This window comes from Artemia sp. Qi Xiang Cuo, chromosome 8 (assembly GCF_049724085.1).
Source record: "Artemia sp. Qi Xiang Cuo chromosome 8, ASM4972408v1, whole genome shotgun sequence".
Classification (NCBI taxonomy): domain Eukaryota; kingdom Metazoa; phylum Arthropoda; class Branchiopoda; order Anostraca; family Artemiidae; genus Artemia; species Artemia sp. Qi Xiang Cuo.
Window position 1 is genome coordinate 31,317,373 of NC_142801.1, and position 19,821 is coordinate 31,337,193.

The 19,821-nt window shown below is 35.1% G+C and overlaps 1 protein-coding gene across 6 annotated transcripts in view; it reads left to right on the forward strand.

The window, feature by feature from the left end:
• LOC148949324 (zinc finger protein squeeze-like) overlaps positions 1-19,821 on the forward strand; it is a 315,758-nt gene that overhangs the window by 188,671 nt on the left and 107,266 nt on the right. For all 6 annotated transcript variants that reach the window (XM_089093355.1, XM_089093357.1, XM_089093356.1 and 3 more), the window contains one exon: positions 17,207-17,258. In XM_089093355.1, coding sequence (XP_088949481.1) covers positions 17,207-17,258 — 52 coding nt within the window. The remainder of the gene's footprint in view (positions 1-17,206; positions 17,259-19,821) is intronic.

The window sequence follows — 19,821 nt, forward strand, 5'->3', positions numbered from 1 at the left end:
GTCTTACTCGCTTGACAACAGAGCAGGCGGGAGGGATGTAGCTAGGGATGATGTACAATAAAATTTTTGACCTGCATTCACCGACTTTAAGGAGTTGGCGTAAAAGTTCGGTCGTCATCCCAAACGTCAGCTGTCTTTCGCGGAGTTTGGAGATAAAACGGGAGGGATAGCAGTTTCAGACTGGGTTGCCACCTGTAGCACGAAAGTGCTATTTTAGCACTATTTTATTATATATAACACTGTAGCTCGTGCTCAGGGTCGTTAAAATAGTGCTAAAATACCACGAAAGTGCTATTTTAGCACTATTACAGTCAGTTATTTGACTATAGCACCGAAAATCGTTGTATAGCACACGAATTTGGGAAATTGTAGCGCTATAGGAATTGACCGTGATGGCAACCGTGGTTTCAGATGCCTTTCTGCTATTAAAATTGTTTCTATGTTCGTCTATGAATTTTTTTCTACTGATCTCGACGAAAAGCAAAAAACATCTAGTAAAAATGAACAGCTCCGACACTAATCTTCTGTTATTGGAAATCTCCTTCGGTTCAATCTTGTGATCACTGAGTTTTCTACCGGTAATCTAAACTTGGGTTACTTTTATATCATTTCTTGTAGAAAATGAGATTTAAGACACAAGTTTGATTTCCTTGTTTATATTAGGATCTAAAATTAAGGAGCTTTAATTTACTTTCGTGTTTGGCTTTAGAAATTACGAAGAATCTTGAATTTGCTTAAAAGATGAACTTTTAAAAATACCTTTAACAATGAGTAAATTGTAATAGATAGGAGGTTTAGAAATGTATTTCCGACAATTTGTAAGTGTCTTCCTCCCATCTTTTTCTTATTATTTCTAACCTTGTCTTTTTTTTATGTTCGAAAACATGTTGCCTTGAAAACCCTCCTGCTAATTTATTTTTAAAAAGACCATTGTTCCATTGATCAGCTAGCCGTAGCACTAGAAATTAAGCTTCCTCTTTCATTGTTTATAAGTCGCCTGTAGGAATAGTTTTGTTATACAGCGTCTTCTGATTAAACCAACCTTCTGTCGAAAACTATTTGTAGTGTTTTTCATATCTCCTCTTCAAAGAGCTTGGGACGAGTCCTTCTTTTAACGAGCTTCAACGTTTTCATGGAAATATTTGTTTCAGACTTTTTTTTCAAGTGCCTGGCCTAAGTCTCAAGTATGTTAGGCCTAGTTCTATTCGTTATTTTAAGTATCTTGTTAACAAAGATATTGATAGTTCTAAGAGTTTTGTGAATTGGTGTGGGCCTATAGTTAAAAAAAAATCAATAGACGGAGTCGAGAACATCAAATGATGGGTCAACTTAGGTTAAGAACATTCTATGTTGCACCAATACACATTATTCCTGCATATTTTGCATAAATATGGAAATATGGGTGTAAAGGTCAGAGGCAGAAGAGACAGTTTCGAAAGCACAAGAAACAACAGGAACAGAGGAACTGTGTCGTGTATACACACGAAAACCAGCGCTAACCACTTGTTTAGAATTTTCATTCTAAATTTTCATTTAATAGAATTTTCATTTCAATTTTCATTCGAAAGCACAGGAAACAACAGGAACAGAGGCGTTCTGTCGTGTATACACACGACAACCAGAGCTATCTAAATTGAATTTTCATTTCAATTTTCATTCGAAAGCACAGGAAACAACAGGAACAGAGGCGCTCTGTCGTGTATACACACGAAAACCAGCGCTAACCACTTGTTTAGAATTTTCATTCTAAATTTTCATTTAATTGGATTTTCATTTCAATTTTCATTCGAAAGCACAGGAAACAACAGGAACAGAGGCACTTTGTCGTGTATACACACGAAAACCAGCGCTAACCACTTGTTTAGAATTTTCATTCTAAATTTTAAATTAATTGAATTTTCATTTCAATTTTCATTCGAAAGCACAGGAAACAACAGGAACAGAGGCTCTCTGTCGTGTATACACACGAAAACCAGCGCTAACCACTTGTTTAGAATTTTCATTCTAAATTTTCATTTAATTGGATTTTCATTTCAATTTTCATTCGAAAGCACAGGAAACAACAGGAACAGAGGCACTTTGTCGTGTATACACACGAAAACCAGCGCTATCTAAATTGAATTTTCATTTCAATTTTCATTCGAAAGCACAGGAAACAAAAGGAACAGAGGCGCTCTGTCGTGTATACACACGAAAACCAGCGCTAACCACTTGTTTAGAATTTTCATTCTAAATTTTCATTTAATTGGATTTTCATTTCAATTTTCATTCGAAAGCACAGGAAACAACAGGAACAGAGGCACTCTGTCGTGTATACACACGAAAACCAGCGCTAACCACTTGTTTAGAATTTTCATTCTAAATTTTCATTTAATTGAATTTTCATTTCAATTTTCATTCGAAAGCACAGGAAACAACAGGAACAGAGGCATTGTGTCGTGTATACACACGACAACCAGCGCTATCTAAATTGAATTTTCATTTCAATTTTCATTCGAAAGCACAGGAAACAACAGGAACAGAGGCACTGTGTCGTGTATACACACGAAAACCAGCGCTAACCACTTGTTTAGAATTTTCATTCTATCTCAGAAATAATATCCCTAGATTGTAAGAGCGCTATAAAAACTATCAAGCTTAACTATTTTGGAAAAAAAGGTTAAAATGAAGTCAAATGAGGTTTTAACAGTTTGCTAAAAACGTAATAGTGAAATTTTGTTCCCTGGGTGTCTTGACTTAGCAGACTTTAGAATCTAGCAGCATAAACCTTCTCTTTACAATCCCATCCGTTCATGGAAGAGTACAACTGCTCTAGAGTCAATATTGCGCAACTTCTCTCTTCTGTTTGTTTTTCTTTACTGCTTCATGTACCAATTTTCCCCTGTATTGGGGTTGGTTGTTCAATATTATTTTTTTGTATTCCAAATATTCACCAATAGTAGCCTACCTTATCGTTATTTTGAGCAATATTTCTTCAGTTGGGACCAAAGATTTTTAGCCAGAGATATACGTGTTTCGGACAATGTAGCCTACTCAGCCATCCTCTAAATGTTTTTTAAGCGGCAACTATTGTTTTTCTGCTGACGTCTGTTGAGAGACAAGGAGGGCTGTCGGTTCAGTATTGGAGGGCTGTCTGATCATTCGGCATCATTTGGAACAATATTTCTTTAGTTGGGACCAGAGATTTTTAGCCAGTGACATACGTGTTTCGGACGTTGTAGCTCAGTCTGCCATCCTTTAAATATTTTTTAAGCGGCTACTCTTGTTTTTGTGTGTGCTGACGTCCGTTGAGAGACAAGGAGGGCTGTTGGCTCAATATTGGAGGGCTGTCTGATCATTCGGCATCATTTGGAGCAATATTTCTTCAGTTGGGACCAGAGATTTTTAGCCAGAGAAATACGTGTTTCGGACGTTGTAGCCCACTCAGCCATCCTCTAAATATTTTTTTAAGAGGCTACTCTTGTTTTTTTGCTGACGTCCGTTGAGAGACAAGGAGGGCTGTTGGTTCAATATTGGAGTGCTGTCTGATCATTCGGATTCTTTTCCTGGAAATTCCGATTCTTTTATTGTCGAAAGCTATTCCTTTGCCGGCGACCATGTGGCAGTCTTAGCTCGCGGAAATCTGAAAATACCTCCACCTGTAAAACACGAGTGACTCATAAGGTAGCATCACCGAGCAGACTGAGATGTACTGCGTAACTGCTTATCAGCAAAACCACCATCAAAGCCATGGAATAAATACCAAAGAAGATCTAATTAAAGCATTGTCACTATACAAAAAAAGCGATCACAGAAGCTATTGAGCAACTTTTCCCGCCAAAGACTATACTAGTTTCCTCTCCAGACAAGCCGTGCCTCAATGCCACTTGTAGAAAGGCATCTAGGGACAGAAAGAAGACTCGTAAGAAATGATGTTCGACGAAATCAAACGAAGATCTGGATGCTTTTATTAGAGCTCGAAATTAGCCTGTTAAACCCATACCCTAAGTTAGAGCTCACTACAAACGCAAGTTTGAGAGAAAGCTAAAAGTTCATCCTGCAAAGTGGCGGTGAAGGATTCTCAAAGAAGCACTACCCTCATCTAAACCTATCCCAACTCCATCGCTTCATGTCAAAGGAGTGATGACGCATTCCGACCAGGAAAAAACTCATGCTCTTACAAAAGCCTTTAAAAAAGTCTCTCAACTTGATGGCGATGGAGCCTACTCTTCCCCCTTTTCGCAACAAACAGATGTGAAAATCACTAGTGTGAGTATAACCAGTAGCAAAGTTGTTAGAACGCTTCTTCAGCTGTATGTCACCAAAGCTTTAGATCCTGCGCAGGAATACTCTATGGAGTGTCGTTAGCAGACCCTTTATCAGTACCTTGAGTGACTAAGTCACATTGGTTATTGGCTGACACACAGCACGATTTTCACGGAAAACGGTCTACTTTAGACTGTAATTGCGCAGTACCAAGAGTGGATTGAGCTCCAGTCCCAGGGGTATCACATTCTCTTCTTTACCATCGCAAAAACCTTTGATCGCGTATGGCACGAGGGCCTTATATTCAAACTAAAAGCCTATGGAGTTGATTGTCGGCTATTTGAGATGCTTGCTGACTTCCTTTTTCCAACGTTCATTACTTGTTCCTTGGCGGCTTGATTCCAAAAGAATGCCCGGTTTTAGCTGAAGTACCCCATGCAAGTATTCTTGAGTCGACTCTTTTCCTGATGATCATAACGACCTAGGGGTTAGCCTTGTGAAAATACCTCACCACTTTGCTGATGACACGATGAAAAAGATCTTCATCGCGAAAGACGAAAATCCCAGCAAGCCTCATAAGAAGCTTCAGGCTAATTTGAGAAAAAATGGGGTGTAGGCGGATTAGGGGCTTGTCTGCTTTAATGCATCAGAAACAAAAGAGCTCCTAATTTCGAAGGCACTAAATGTAAATGATCACCCTGTTTTTGTTTTCAAAGGAGAAGAAATAACAATAGTAGACACACTACGTCTTTTAGGAGTTAATTTCTCGTCGGACCTCACGTGGGCTGAACATCTCAGTAAAGTGCCATCCTCCTGCTCTCAGAAGCTAGGAGTCATCCTAAGATGCAAAGATGTCCGTCCAGAGTCCATTTCGATACTATTCACGGCATGCATGAGACCAGTCATGGAATACGTATATCCTCCCTTTGGTGGTGCTCTAATCTCGCTCTCCATCAAAGTGCTCGAAACTGAGCAGCTCGCGCAGCAATTTCTAGCAGCTATGATGCCAAGTCCCTGCAATTTATGCAGGATCGCTTTGACGTGGAAGGTATCTTGATGTTCTACAAAAAGATGCATTGCCCTCCATCTGAAGAGGTATCGAAACTCGTTCTGTACAGAGCAAAGCCTTTGCGATCTACTTGACAAAGTACGGCTCGGCAGGACTACTTTATGCTGGGTACACCCCACCAGGGATACTTAAAAACGAATTTCGCCCAACGATCCGCCACCACATGGAATGGCCTCCAAGCATTAGTAATTCCGGAACATCCTTCTCTCGAGGCTTTGAAGAGAATGTGTAATAAATTTCTCAAAAAAAAGCGAGGTAATTACGAGGGCTAGCGGCATATCATTTCTTGTGATGGAGCCGTAAAGCCTGTAATAAAAAAAATGATAATAGTTTAGTTTTTTATGGCCAAGCGAAAAGATCTAGAGATTTATATTTAATCTTGAATAATTTTTAATAAATCGGAATATTTATCTATATTGCTGTTTAATTGGCCGGGGGTGTATCATCAGTCATAGTTAGAGTTTGTTTACTATTCTTGACTCTGACTCCTAGCTAACTAACAATTCTCCTTACTCTGACTAAAAAGCTGTAATTTCTGACGACTATGATTATGTTGCGGGAGTTTAATACCAGTACCATTGCCAACTCCATACCTTTGGATATACCTCATTTTTTGGGATCTAGAGACATCTGTTGTCCCACACGTGTGAATACTTCTTTAGAGAAAAAAAATATGTTTTGTGTTATCTTTAGATAGAAAAGGAGGCAAAATCTTGCGAGACGTATTCTGTGAAATGAAGGTGCAAAAGTTTACTTCAGACTTGTCTAAAAGCTGATAAGTGTAATTATCTCTTCGCCTTGGGTATGGCAGCCTTTGACACGCTTTGTTTGTTGACCTTTTTAAGATTATAATTTCACATCTGGCGCTTGATATTAGTTTACAAGTATTTGACGAAAAAAGGCTAGAGCTGCAATCGAAGCATCAAACATGGTTGTCTTCAAGTCGGGTAATTTCGGTAGAAGAATCTTTTACAAGTATTTGACGAAAAAAGGCTAGAGCTGCAATCGAAGCATCAAACATGGTTGTCTTCAAGTCGGGTAATTTCGGTAGAAGAATCTTTTACAAGTATTTGACGAAAAAAGGCTAGAGCTGCAATCGAAGCATCAAACATGGTTGTCTTCAAGTCGGGTAATTTCGGTAGAAGAATCTTCCAAAATGTGTGTTCTTTTTAGTGGCACCTGCTCAAAGGCTAATTAGAGTTCTACTTGGGGGTATAGGGTGGAGCCAAAATCATTTTCAGAGGTGATAAACTGCTAAAGACTCTTTCTACCTCTAAAGAAAACGCAGTTTAGACCCATATTTTACAATTTCTTTAGCTTTCTTTTGGATTCTCCTGTGTATTTTTTGGACCTGCCTCTTAACCTCTTCGTTCCTTAGTCTAAATACATTCTGAGTATCAAGGAGGCTCTCATTGTGCAATGTTTTTGGAAGGTCTAAAAAATAAATATTTTCACATAATCAACCTGGAAAAAGTGAAAATCTTATTGAGAAAGGTTTTTTTCGGCCAATCGATTTTGAGCCAGACATTTTTTTTTCTTATTTAAGACTGGCTGTAGATATCCCTCAATATATCACATCTCACAATTGTTCATGTTAAAAATATTTTTAGAAGGTTTAAGGAACCCATTTCCTCTAGCCATCGCGACTACAATTTTGAGTTTTGGGTATAAACTGAGTCAGTGCATAAATTAGAAAATGCAACGGGACATGATTAAAATGTCTTTTGTAATACACAAATATTCATAATCACTTCAAACAGAGATAAAGGTTTTGATCTCTGATATTAGCCGAACTCCGTCATAAATGCTACTTATTGAGAAAGTTTTCATAGTTATTGCTTGCTTACTCGTTGGAAAAATTAATGATTTGCTTTTTATTTGAATTACAATTTTTTAGGATTTTTTTTTTTAATTTTAATATGGAGTTGTTTCAAATTCTCTAAAGTAGATTTTTGGTTGTTCAACTGAGCCCAAGATTCAATGTATTTTCATTTGGAAAAACCATAATTTTTTAAATATGAAGATTTATCGGTCTATTCAGCTTCGTGGTTTACTTCCTAATTTGCACCCTTTTGTAATGACATTATTATTTTTTTTCTGTCTTTATTGAGCTTTGAGTATGATTTAAATTGGAAGTTATAAATATTTTAAGGGTGGTGTCTTATTAGACCTTGTTTTACTGTTGTGCAAGAGTTAAAACTCAGTTTAAGCAAGCATAGGCACTATTTTTTTAAGGAGAAGGAGGCTGAAACACAGGACCACCTTTAAATGCTCTAAGGGAAGCTGAGTCCCGCGTAAAAAAGCGCAAGAAGAAGCCACATTATAACTTTTCCTAAAATAATTTGGAAAACCTGTGGGAGTAGTCTTCTCAAAATATTGTTTTCCACCCCCTTTCAAGAAAATAAAGACATAGCTTTAAGCAAGGAAAAATAAAGAAAAATACGGAAGTCGCCAGAACATGACACTTAAAACAAAGTAATAAGGCTTAAAAAGCATTGATATTTGAGCTCCAAATCTTATTCACGGCAATTAATTTAAGTTCTTCAGCGCTTAACTTTATATAACTTGCTTCTGTTTCTTTTTCTTTCCTTTTCAGTGGTTGTTTTAATAGAAGCAAATAACTTCTGGTAACCTACTTAAAAATCCCAAAACTTAACGGTTCGTTCTCTCTTTTCCCGATAGAGCTGTTCCATAATTTTTCTCTTACTTAGAAATACTCCGGACTTACTAAAGGATTTCTTTTTCTCCTTCTTTTCCCGTTTGGGAAAAAAGTTCGCGGCAGGCGCTTCTTTTATTGATTGATTTCTATGCTAGCCAAAAAAGTGTCCATTAGGAAGTGCTATATAATCAAGCTCAATTATAATCTTTTCTAAATTGATTTAGTAAAATAAGTGGCTGTATGTTTTTGAATTTTCTTTTCTTAGGTGAAAGTGAAACTCCCATTTTTCCGCTTATAAGCTACCTCAAATTGAATATAGTTTTAGAGGTTCAGTATTAGAGCAGACCAAGTCCTGTATTTTTAAGATTCCGTAGCACCAATATTGCAACAAAATTGAAACTTGTTTTTTTTTAATGAATTCAAGAACTAGGTCGTGCACTGGTCAAGATATAAATTTCCCTGAACCATGTAGAAGTTCCGTGGATTGATGCTCTGCTTGACAATACGGGGTTCGGGGATCAATCCCCACTGGCGCGAGGCTGGTTGACTGGCTTAGTACCTATCCCTGTAAAAAATATTCAGCAACTGAAAAGTCGATTCGACGTCCTATGCGCTATCAATGACCAGGCCTGTATTTACAAATAAGCCCACTAGGCCCGAGTCTAGGGGCGGATAATGCCAGTGGCGCAATAAATTATCACCCAGTGTTTTTTTTTTCTTAACAAAAACTGGATTGATGTGATTTATCGCCAAAGTGCCTGGTGCACTCTGCCGCCGCGCTGCCTATTCAAAAATGATTTTAAAAAATGCAGGAATTCCGTGGCCAATTACAAACTGTCAGATGTCTCTGAAGAATGGCAGGTGAAAGTTCAGTATCACCTCTCTCTTTTGTTACTTTTGGATCATCAGTTAAGTTCTGTTCAGTGGTTCCACTATCCCTAAATTTTCAGGGATTCCCTGAAAATCTTGCAAAAATGGGGCGCTGAAAACGCTTGGGCCCAGGAGCGTCAAAGCTTTAAATCCGGCCCTGTCAATGGCCTTGAATATCTTAATTCTTATCCTTAAAGTTTTCTGAAAATATGGGGTTTCTTTTAATCCTAAAATATATTAGTTTTATTGAAAACGGGAGGAAATTTTCCCTTGCAGCTAATTATTAGTTGCGAAATTATCTTTCCCTAACTGCCTCGTGCATAAAAAGCATTTATGTCTCAAAGTTTTGCAATGAATGTGTCATCATCTAAACTAACTTTAAAACCTTTTTATTGTGCCAACAGAAATAAAACTCATTTTCATAGCAGCAATAATTATCAGTATATCTTTACATACTCTTTTAACGGCAGTGATAATAATGATTGCTTGGTTTATAATGTCATTAAATAAAAAAAACAAGTTTTTTAAACTGAAAGTAAGGAGCGACATTAAAACTTAAAACGAACAGAAATTATTCCGTATATGAAAGGGGCTGTCCCCTCCTCAACGCCTCGCTCTTTACGCTAAAGTTTTTTATTGTTTTAAAAAATAAAGTTGTGAGACAGAGTCAAACTTTAGCGTAAAGAGCGAGGCGTTGAGGAGGGGACAGCCCCTTTCATATACGGAATAATTTCTGTTCGTTTTAAGTTTTAATGTCGCTCCTTACTTTCAGTTTAAAAAACTTGTTTTTTTTATTTAATTTCTGATCGTTTTTTAGTTAATGCAGCTTTTATTTGCATAAAAATTTTACTTTTCTTTTGCTAAATGGATGTCTTTACAAATTAACTTACGTAACTAACTTCTATATTCGTATATTTTTCTTCTGGCAAAAAATACAAAGTTGCAGATTTTTGCAGATATGAGCTTGAAACCTATGTAATAGGGTTTTCTGATACGCTGAATCTGACGGTGTGATTTTCATTAAAATTCTTTCACTTGTAGGGGATGTTTCCCCCTCTTTAAAAAATCGAGTAAATTTTCTCAGGCTCGTAGCCTTTGATGAGTAATACTAAACTTAATAAAATTTATATATTTAGGATCAGCATTATAAACACATTCTTTTGATACATTTATTGACATCAAAATTTTGTTTTTAAAATTTTCGATTACTATTGAGCCGTATTGCTTATTTTTTATTGTTTTTTTTATTACGTATATGTTATTACTTATATGAAGGGGTTCTCCCCTTAGTCAATACCACGCTCTTTACGTTAAAATTTAAAAAAATTTTTTATTCAAAAACACCATAATAAAAAAGGCATTTTAATTACAATATATAGCTCTTTTGAAAGCACTAAAAAAAACTTTAGCGTAAAGAGCGAGTTATTGACTTGGGGGAGAACCCCCTCACATACGTTATAATTTCTGTTAGTTTTAAGTTCTAATATTCCTTCTTACATTTCAGTTGAAAAAACTTGTTTTTTTTTATTTAATTTCTGAATGTTTCTTAAATAATGCTTGGAAATCCGGCGCCTCCTTCATAGAAATGTCCCTGACCCCAAAGAAACATCCTCCACGGAAATATTATCCAGAGTACCCCCCTCCTCGAGCCCCCTCCCCCTCCAGAAAAAATCCTTCCTGAAAATGGTTGTATACTTCCCAATAACCAATAAATAATGCTGGCAAGTCCGGCGCCCCCTTCATGGCAATTTCCCTTCCCCCATGAAAACTTCCTTCATGAACATATCCTCCAACATACCCACCGACCCACCCTTCCCTCCCACTACCAGGAAAAAAACCTCCTGAAAACTTCTGTATACTTCCCAATAACCAATACTATATGTTAACATTGGGTAAAGTTCATAACTTTTAGCCCTCCCTCTGGGAACTTCGAGGGATTAAGTCATCCTAAAAGACATATTCATCATATTTCTGACCCTGCTGAACAAAATGGCTATCTCAAAATTTTGATCGGGTGACTTTATGAAAAAATAAGCGTGGGAGGGGGCCTAGTTGCCCTCCATTTTTTTTTTTCACTTAAAAAGGGAAATAGAACTTTTAATTTCCGTTCGAATGAGCCCTCTCACGATATTCTAGGACTACTGGATCGATACGATCACCCCTGGGAAAAAAGCAAAAAAAAAAACAAAAAACAAACAAACAAATAAACACGTACCCGCAATCTTTCATCTGGCTAAAAAGGCAAAATTCCACATTTTTACAGATAGGTAGTTGAAACCTGTATAATGGGGTTCTAGTATATGCTGAATATGACAGTGGGAATTTTATTAAGACTCTACAGCACTCTTGGGGTCTTACCCCCTTTTTTCGAAAATCAGCCAAAATTTCTAAGGGGCGTAACTTTTGATAAGTAGCACTAAACTTGATGAAATTTATATATTTGAAATCAAAATTGAAATCTGATTCTTTTGATATATCTATTGGTATCAAAAACCCGTTTTCTAGAGTTTCGGTTACCATTGAGCCGGGTCGCTCCTTACTTACAGTTCGTTACCACGAACTGTTTGATAATAACTGGTTAAAAAAAATTTTAAAAACAGAATTTTTTTTAATAGTTAGAGAGGGAAGAGTATGGCGTTTTCCTGTTATGCTATTAAGTAAACTGACAAAGTTGTTGCAAAATATTAAATATAATAAAAAAAAAAAAAAAAAAAAAAACTAACATATTAAAAAAACTTAACACGAACAAAACTTAGTTAACTTAAGAAACCAATCCTAACAGAACCTGAAATTACTATGAAAAACGGACCATTTAACGTAGCATACTTTAAGATGACCAGAAGTTACCTCAAATATAAGTTGTACGTCACCCTTCTCGAAGCCCCCCTTAATCCTGAAGTGTCATTTTCAGTTCCCTAAATAAGGTATAATTTGATTAGTATTTTTTCTCTTCGAACTTTTAAAAGTCCAAATACTAAATATTTTTGCTGATATTTTTTTCCCCTCCTGTTTCTTCCTGGTTATAGAACCTTACGGGGGAGACTATATTGAAGCTTATTTTTGTTGTTGTGATTTTATTGTTAAATAAAATAACTCAATAATAAGAATTTGTGATAAAACATCTGTATGTGTATATGCATGCATATACTAGTATATGTGTATATACATGGGAGGGGGGGGAGGGCGGTAAGCCAAGATTGGTCTGAAGAACTTCCTGGAAAAAATTGAAATTTGCGGTTGAAAATGCGAATTTTCGTATTTCAGGACTGGAAAAGTCACTATAAAAAGGAAATTTACTTGGGGAGAGGACGGGATATTTGTTCAATAATTATTAAAAATTAACGGAAATGTTGTAAAAAGTCAGTAGATTTCATTAGGAGAGGAGCTAGGGTACCCAGGCTCCCCTGATATATGGCTGGGATTCACACAATCTTTAGAGATGGTAAATTTTTTAGTAGAACAAAGTTACTTGTAATTGTTATCACTACCATCCCTAATTTTTATAAATATCTTGCAGTGTCGGGGGCATAATGGGTGCCCCCAAATGACGCTAGACCATTTTCAGTTTGTTCACTTGGGTTCATACATCCATTGAACTTTAGATTAGGCTAAACATTATTTTTCATCTGCATATCCATATCACAGTTTATATAATTATCCAGTAAGTTTACCGCAGAGGATTTCTGGCTCTTCATTCTCGGTGCGAACAAAAAGCTCCTCCCACTTATTTCTGCACTTATTGTTCACTTATTGGTTGAGCCGGCCAAGTGGTTTTGTCAGTACTGGTTCTGTAGGTGATTATTCTTTGTCTACCCGTGAAAAGATCTAATGCCGCTTATGTTTATATCTGCAAAAACGTTCTCTGGAGCACTTGCACCTCGGTCCTGGTTTTTATAATGGGTGAGATAGGGAAAGATCATGCTGGATAATTATATAAACTCTGGTACCGAGCAAAGCGTTTAAATAAAACGCATTACTTGTGTTTTAATAAAAGTAATGGTGTTCGTCGACTTGGTTACTTGTTAAATTTCTAATAGGCCTAAGCCTGCCGAAGAATCTGAGCATTTTATAGATTACAACGCTTGTTTATCAAAATTCTTATCCCATTCTAGCAAAAATGAACCGAATGACATAAAAATTCTCAACCCTTTATCTATTCCGTCAAAATATAAGCTATTTAACTACTTTAAAATATTTTTTCAGAAACAACACTTTATAGATTTCATATGCAACTCATCTAGTTGAGATAAAAGTTTCTTAAGACGGAATTTTTGGTAATGGGGCCTAAGTACCATATTTCTTTAAATAAAGAGACTTTTAATTAAGGAGTTCGAACGATCAAATTTATTTTTAAGCATAATCTGTATGGAAAATGTATTAATTTAATCTAAAAATCATATATTTGAATATAGGAGACAAACACGTAGCTCGGGGGGGAGGGGGCTCTATATTTGATTCTAGAATTTTTGGATTGTCCTATGGTTTCCATGCAGTCCATGTGTCTTGCTGTTTCGGTGAATTCACCCTCCCCCGACCAGCATCAGAAACTCCTCTATTGATGATATTTTGCATATATGTGACTATTTAAGTTTTTGTCATATGTTAGCCAATTTAGCCAGGGAAAGTCTTGATAAAATAGAAAATAACCAATTTCTGCCAAATATGAATTTAAAAGATAAAAATAAACAAAAGTTTTAAATATTTTCAAAAGTGGGATGTAAACCTTTTTTAAACAGAGCATAAAAAATAATTTATATGAATGTTTATAGCTTAAAAAGTTTTCATGACCTATGCAAGGCAAAAGTACTAAAAAATTAAGGGATCGTAATGTTTTAAGGATGGGTTGAGCTGATACCAGCAAAATATATGACGATAGAAAATGAGATTTTTTAAAGCTCATTCTCTTGCAGCGACATCACATTAAGTTGAAATGAAGAATGCATATTTTTATGCGTTTTCTGGTTTTTATGTTTTCTCTCCGTTTTTAGGGCCTTTTAAAAGTCTCCGGAGAGTTTCGTAATTATAGATTTTGATTGCTGGAGAACGGATTGTAAAATTTTGATCACTAATTTCGACGAATGCGTCTGTTACGGCTCTCGGTTGCTCCTTTTCTTTATAGCCCACTAAACATGGTTACGAGACAGGGTTTCCACTCTTCGCTTCTATTATGGTTTTCGGGTAATTACTTTTCTAACGTGCCGTTAAAAATTCCAAATTTAATTTTTTAGAGTCAGGTGCATAGAGGACTGTGGTGTAAACACATATTTCTTTTTGTGCAATAATATTGTATACTTTCTTCACTCATAAATGAACTGTATGTTTATAACCCCGACTGACCTGTCCCCCCCCCCCACCGTTTTAGCCAGAGTTTCGGAGTCATGAATTTCCTAGTAAAATATATTTCTTACTTTCAAATTTAATGATTCTTTCAGCTACGACAAACGCGTTCGGATGAATAACTTAATTGAAAAAACATATCTGTCCCCCCCCTTTTCTCTTTCTTTCTCTTCCTCTTTCTTCCCCAATCTCTCTCTCTCTCTCGCTCTCTCTCTCTTTCTCTTTCTCTTTCTCTCTCTCTCTCTCTCTCTCTCTCTCTCTCTCTCTCTCTCTCTCTCTCTCTCTCTCTCTCTCTCTCGCTCTCTCTCTCTCTCTCTCTCTGTTGACGTTTAACTTTCGAAAAGCCAATAGCAGACGTTTGCTTCTAGTGATGCTGAAGGGTCATATTTACTCTGAAGGTGCTGATTCGGCTTAGCATCGGGACTATTTCCTACATAAATTTAGAAAAGGTTCTAACAGGGTCCTTAAATATTACCTTTGACCAGCTCTTCACCCACAGTATGTCTCTTATTTACAAGTCCTTATGTGTTTTTATACGTGCCCTAACCTTTTCACGACAAAGCATTAGTAAATGGGTGACATACTGCAATGAATGCAAGGGCTAGTCGAAACTTATTTTAATTTTGAAAAAAAAATATTTCTTTTAATATAGTGGAATCTTATTATATTTGAAGTTTGTAGGTTGAGGCCCCTCTGGGAGAAAGAAAACTTCGCACTTGGGAAACTAATAACATGCTATACAAACCTATGTATTCTGGCATATAAGAAAAATGTCCTCTTTACGCCCTCTCACAGTTAAATCTCATGATTTTTGCAATTTTCCTCATAATTTCTTTTCAATCTTGAAATATAACTCCTATGTTTTCTGTTTTGACGAATACTCCCAACCCAGCACCAGGTTAACGCGTTTATGCCTTTATATTTTCCTTCAAATATTTGGGGAATTACTTTCCGTAGTTTTTTTTCTCTCTCTCTCGCGCCGAGCGTAAAAGATAAAACACTAGTTTGTGTTGCATGAATAATTCCATTTATGTTTTGTATTTTATTCCATTTTATGTTCCATTCCATCATTTGATGTTTACTTTCTATTTATGATTCCACTTTATATTTACATTTTATTTCAAATAAACAAACTGACAAAAAACATAGCCCAGTGCGTTGGACAATGATTTATACGCTAGATGGGATCTTGAACAAAGGTAAATGCTGAGTTATAGGATCATTTCAAAAACAACCTGATTACTTACTTCCACTTTTCTGCTACTACTGCTATAAAGTAGTTCATGTGCTAAGCCACCTAAGAGAAAAAAAGACAAATACTCCTTCATATCCCGTTATTTTTAATTTTGTTTTTGTTTTTGCCAACTCTGGCGAATCGCCCAAAGGCTTGCTAAATTTGTCATTCCTGCTTAAATCTAGCCTCGTTTTCATTATAGCAATTTTTCGCCCTATTTTACGCACCTCTCCACCTGCCTACACAAAGGATTGATGAGTCCGTGGTTCAAACTTAAATATTCATCCCCTTGGATGTCACTGAAGTTTTGGTACCCCGTTTGATTCCCGTTCCCTGTATAAGTTTTGGTATACTATTTTTCTGCTCTCCAAAGGTTTTAGTAATATAACGGAAGTCGACAATTTTGCTGTGATTTAAAACTGAGATTCAGCTCTATCCATCTAACGAACTGGATTCTTGAAATTCCGTGTACATAGTTTTCCACATTGAAAAACGTTGAACGTTGGTTGAAAACTGTTAAAAAATGGTCAGTTTTCCTAATTTTTAAGCAAGTTTTGACCATTCTTCAAGAAAAGTCAAATTAATATCATAATTCTGGCTCGATAAATGGATAGACCTGAGACTAATGAATTCAATTATATAAGTATCTTGTTCTTTTGGTGCAAGTTAAAAGTTTAGTGTTGTTGCAAATTCGCTTATTTCAGAGGGGACGTATGCCTATATATCTAGAAAACACAAAGGGTTATATGGAAGTACCTGTTAGTTCTTTTAATGTCATTTTATTTCTTTGATTTATCATCTCATATGCAACCAAATATTATACATAATTTGTAAGTTTTTTTGGGCCTTATTTAAGGATTAAGGGTTTACAATGTGTAAAAAGTTCCTCAGAAATGTGTCTTAGGGTGACACCGAGTTAAATACAGAGTTGGATATGTGTTAAGTCGTCGGTAGATTCTACAAAGTGAACCGCAATACTCTAGCCAAAAACGGCACGTGTAAATGGTGCTCAGATAGGGATCCCTGTCTCTTCGTACGTAAACTAAAACTTGGTGTTACTCCTTCTCTAGGCTATAGCCTATAACCTATAGGAAATGATAGAATTTAAGCCAATAACTAAGCTATAATTATTTGTTTGTATACATTTAATGGTTGTTCAGACATTGACTAGTATTCCCTAGGTCTGATCAAACATCATAACTAGGATTTGATATTCAAATAAAAGGATTTATTATATATCACAAGAAATGAAGGCTGTTAATAGAAAGTTACGAGACCATGTCCTTCCGTGCCACATGGCTCTTAATGCATCCCCTTCTTGCTTTTTTATTTGTCGAAATGTCTTATGTAGGCTATGTGCGTAAAGGCATAATGTTTGATGATATCCTAAAGATTTCGTTGTGATTGTACCTCATTAGTGTGCCTGTATTTATTTACTGTTTTTTTCCTTCACAAGACGTAATGCACCTGTTTTTTTTATTGGTCCCACTAAACTAGTCCCAACCGGATGTGTAACCCCTTCTATTTCTTCCCTACCCTCCCTTTCATCTTCGTTGCAGAAATTTCGCGCATTTCCATCCAGCATGAAGCTGTAAAAAAAGCTATTCGCCATTTTTATTGCAAACATTTTGGTTTTTAGAGGGTCGTTAAATGCCGCACAGTAGATTAGGGTTCCAATGGGTTATATTCTTGAGTCAGATTTCAACTTCTCGTTCGCAGTTTTTAGTCTGGCATAAGGCAGCACAGGTTCAAAAAAGTTGTCTCTTCAAGTTTTTTCTCCTTCTTTTTTCAGGTTAAGATGAACCCTGGAGATCCAGGTTCGGGAAATGGAACAATCGGAAAGGGTAAGTGATTTATCCTGTAATCTTACATAGGCTACTCTCTGTGACTAGGCATTTGGAAGAATGATAATATTAGGAGCCTACATGTAACATATTTTCTTTTTTAGTCAGTGTTATTCAAAGGAATTGGGAAAAACAACAACGATAGACAGCCAGATAATATGGTTTGACTAAAAAACTCTCTTTATACATATATATACATTATTATATATATATATATATATATATATATATATATATATATATATATATATATATATATATATATATATATATATATATATATATATATATATATATATATATATATATATTATAAGTGAGAAATAATTGCGTATGTATGTATATACGTATGTATGTATTTATGTATGTATTTTTCTAAAAAATGGCTCCATATTTTTTCGGGAAAATTGGCATCCTGGTATATTCTGGCCTAAAAAAACGATTTAGATGGTTCATAAGTTAAGAGCCTTAATTTGGAAAAAAAGTATTTTTGTGAGTGATGTCGTTTTTATATACATCAGCATTGGAATGACATTGACACACTTGTCACACTTATATGGGAAAATTCAAGATTTTCATGTATGGAGAAGTTTATATTAAAATGCTTAAAGAGCAAAAAAATGGTAATTGCAAAAATAGTTGCATATATTTTGACAAGGGATTACAACAATTGAAAAACCTTAAAAAGAAAACCAAAAGTTTGAAGCTTAGTAGAAATCGTTGTTAGAAATCGGACTTGGTATAATAATAAAATATCTTTGAACAGTGCAGTACGAGTAGACATTAAATTGCGTGAAAAGCAAAAAACTGGTAATTGCAAAAGTATTTTTATGTATTTTAACAAGTAAATACATTCTAAGACCATATCTTGAGACAAAATCCTCGTTTTTTCACCTTTTTTTAATTTTATTTTTAAATTTGGTTATTATATTTCCTCTCTGAATTTCATTTTACAAGGGATTACACCAATTCAAAAACCTTAAAAAAGAAAACCAAAAGTTTGAAGCTTAGTAGAAATCATTGTTAGAAATCGGACTTGCTATAATAATCAAATATTTTTGAATAAACCGCACTATGAAAAGACATTTAATCGCGTTTAGAGCAAAAAAAAACCTGTTAATTGCAAAAATATTTGAATACATTTTAACAAGGGGTTACAACAATTCAAAAAACTTAAAAAATAAAACAAAAGTCTGAAGTTTAGTAGAAATCGGTATTAGAAATCGGTATTGCTGTAATAATCAAATATCTTTGAATAGAATGCAGTATAAAAAAACATTTGATTGCGTAAAGAGCAAAAAAACTGATAATTGCAAAAATATTTGTATATATTTTAACAAGGGATTGCAACAATTCGAAAATCTTAAAAGATAAAACTAAAAGTGTGAAGCTTAGTATAAATCGTTGTTAGAAATCGGACTTGCTTTAACAATCAAATATCTTTGAAAAGACTGCACTATAAAAAGACATGTAATTCTATAAAGAGCAAAAAAACTGGAAATTGCAAAAATATTTGTATACATATTAACAAGGGATTACACCAATTCAAAAACCTTAAAAAATAAAACCAATAGTCTGAAGCTTAGTAGAAATCGTTGTTAGAAATCGGTATTGCTGTAATAATCAAATATCATTGAATAGAATGCAGTATAAAAAAACATTTGATTGCGTAAAGAGCAAAAAAAAACTGATACTTGCAAAAATATTTGTATATATTTTAACAAGAGATTACAACAATTCAAAAACCTTAAAAAAAAAATCTGAAAGTGTGAAGCTTAGTATAAATCGTTGTTAGAAATCGGACTTGCTTTAATAATCAAATATCTTTGAAAAGACTGCACTATGAAAAGACATCTAATTCCATAAAGAGCAAAAAACTGGAAATTGCAAATATATTTGTGTACATTTTAACAAGGGATTACAACAATTCGAAAACCTTAAAAAATAAAACCAAAAGTTTGAAGCTTAGTAGAAATCGTTATTAGACTTGTTGTAATAATCAAATATCTTTGAAAAGAATTCAGTAGGAAAAGACATTTAATTACATAAAGAGCAAAAAAACTGGTAATTGCAAAAATATTTGTAGCACAAAATAAACAGCGATCTTAGATACAGTTGCGATGCTTTTGTTAAAATCCATCATCTTTTTTCATTTCTGCATTTTCAAATTCAAATATTCTTTAAGTGAAGGCAGGATTTTATCAGATTTTTATGCCAAAATATAAAGCCAAATACAGGACATTCTACAAAATTAAATTAGTTCGCCATTCTTAAACTTCTTCCCTTAAACTGTAATTGCTTTTGGAAAATCAGGCCCACGTCCATTGCTTTTTGCCTGGATCAGACCCAAAATCTTATGACCCAAAATCTGTTTTTTCCATATATGTCTTTAACTGCCTAATAATCTGCCTTTTTTTTTTTATCTCAATAAGCTTTGCCCTCTGTCAAATTATGACCTCAGTCCGTCCACACATATCTGAGCAGAAGTAGGTAGAACTGACGCAATGAATGGCTGGACCCTATGCAAAATGTTACAGGAAAGGGCTAGGCTAGGACATATACG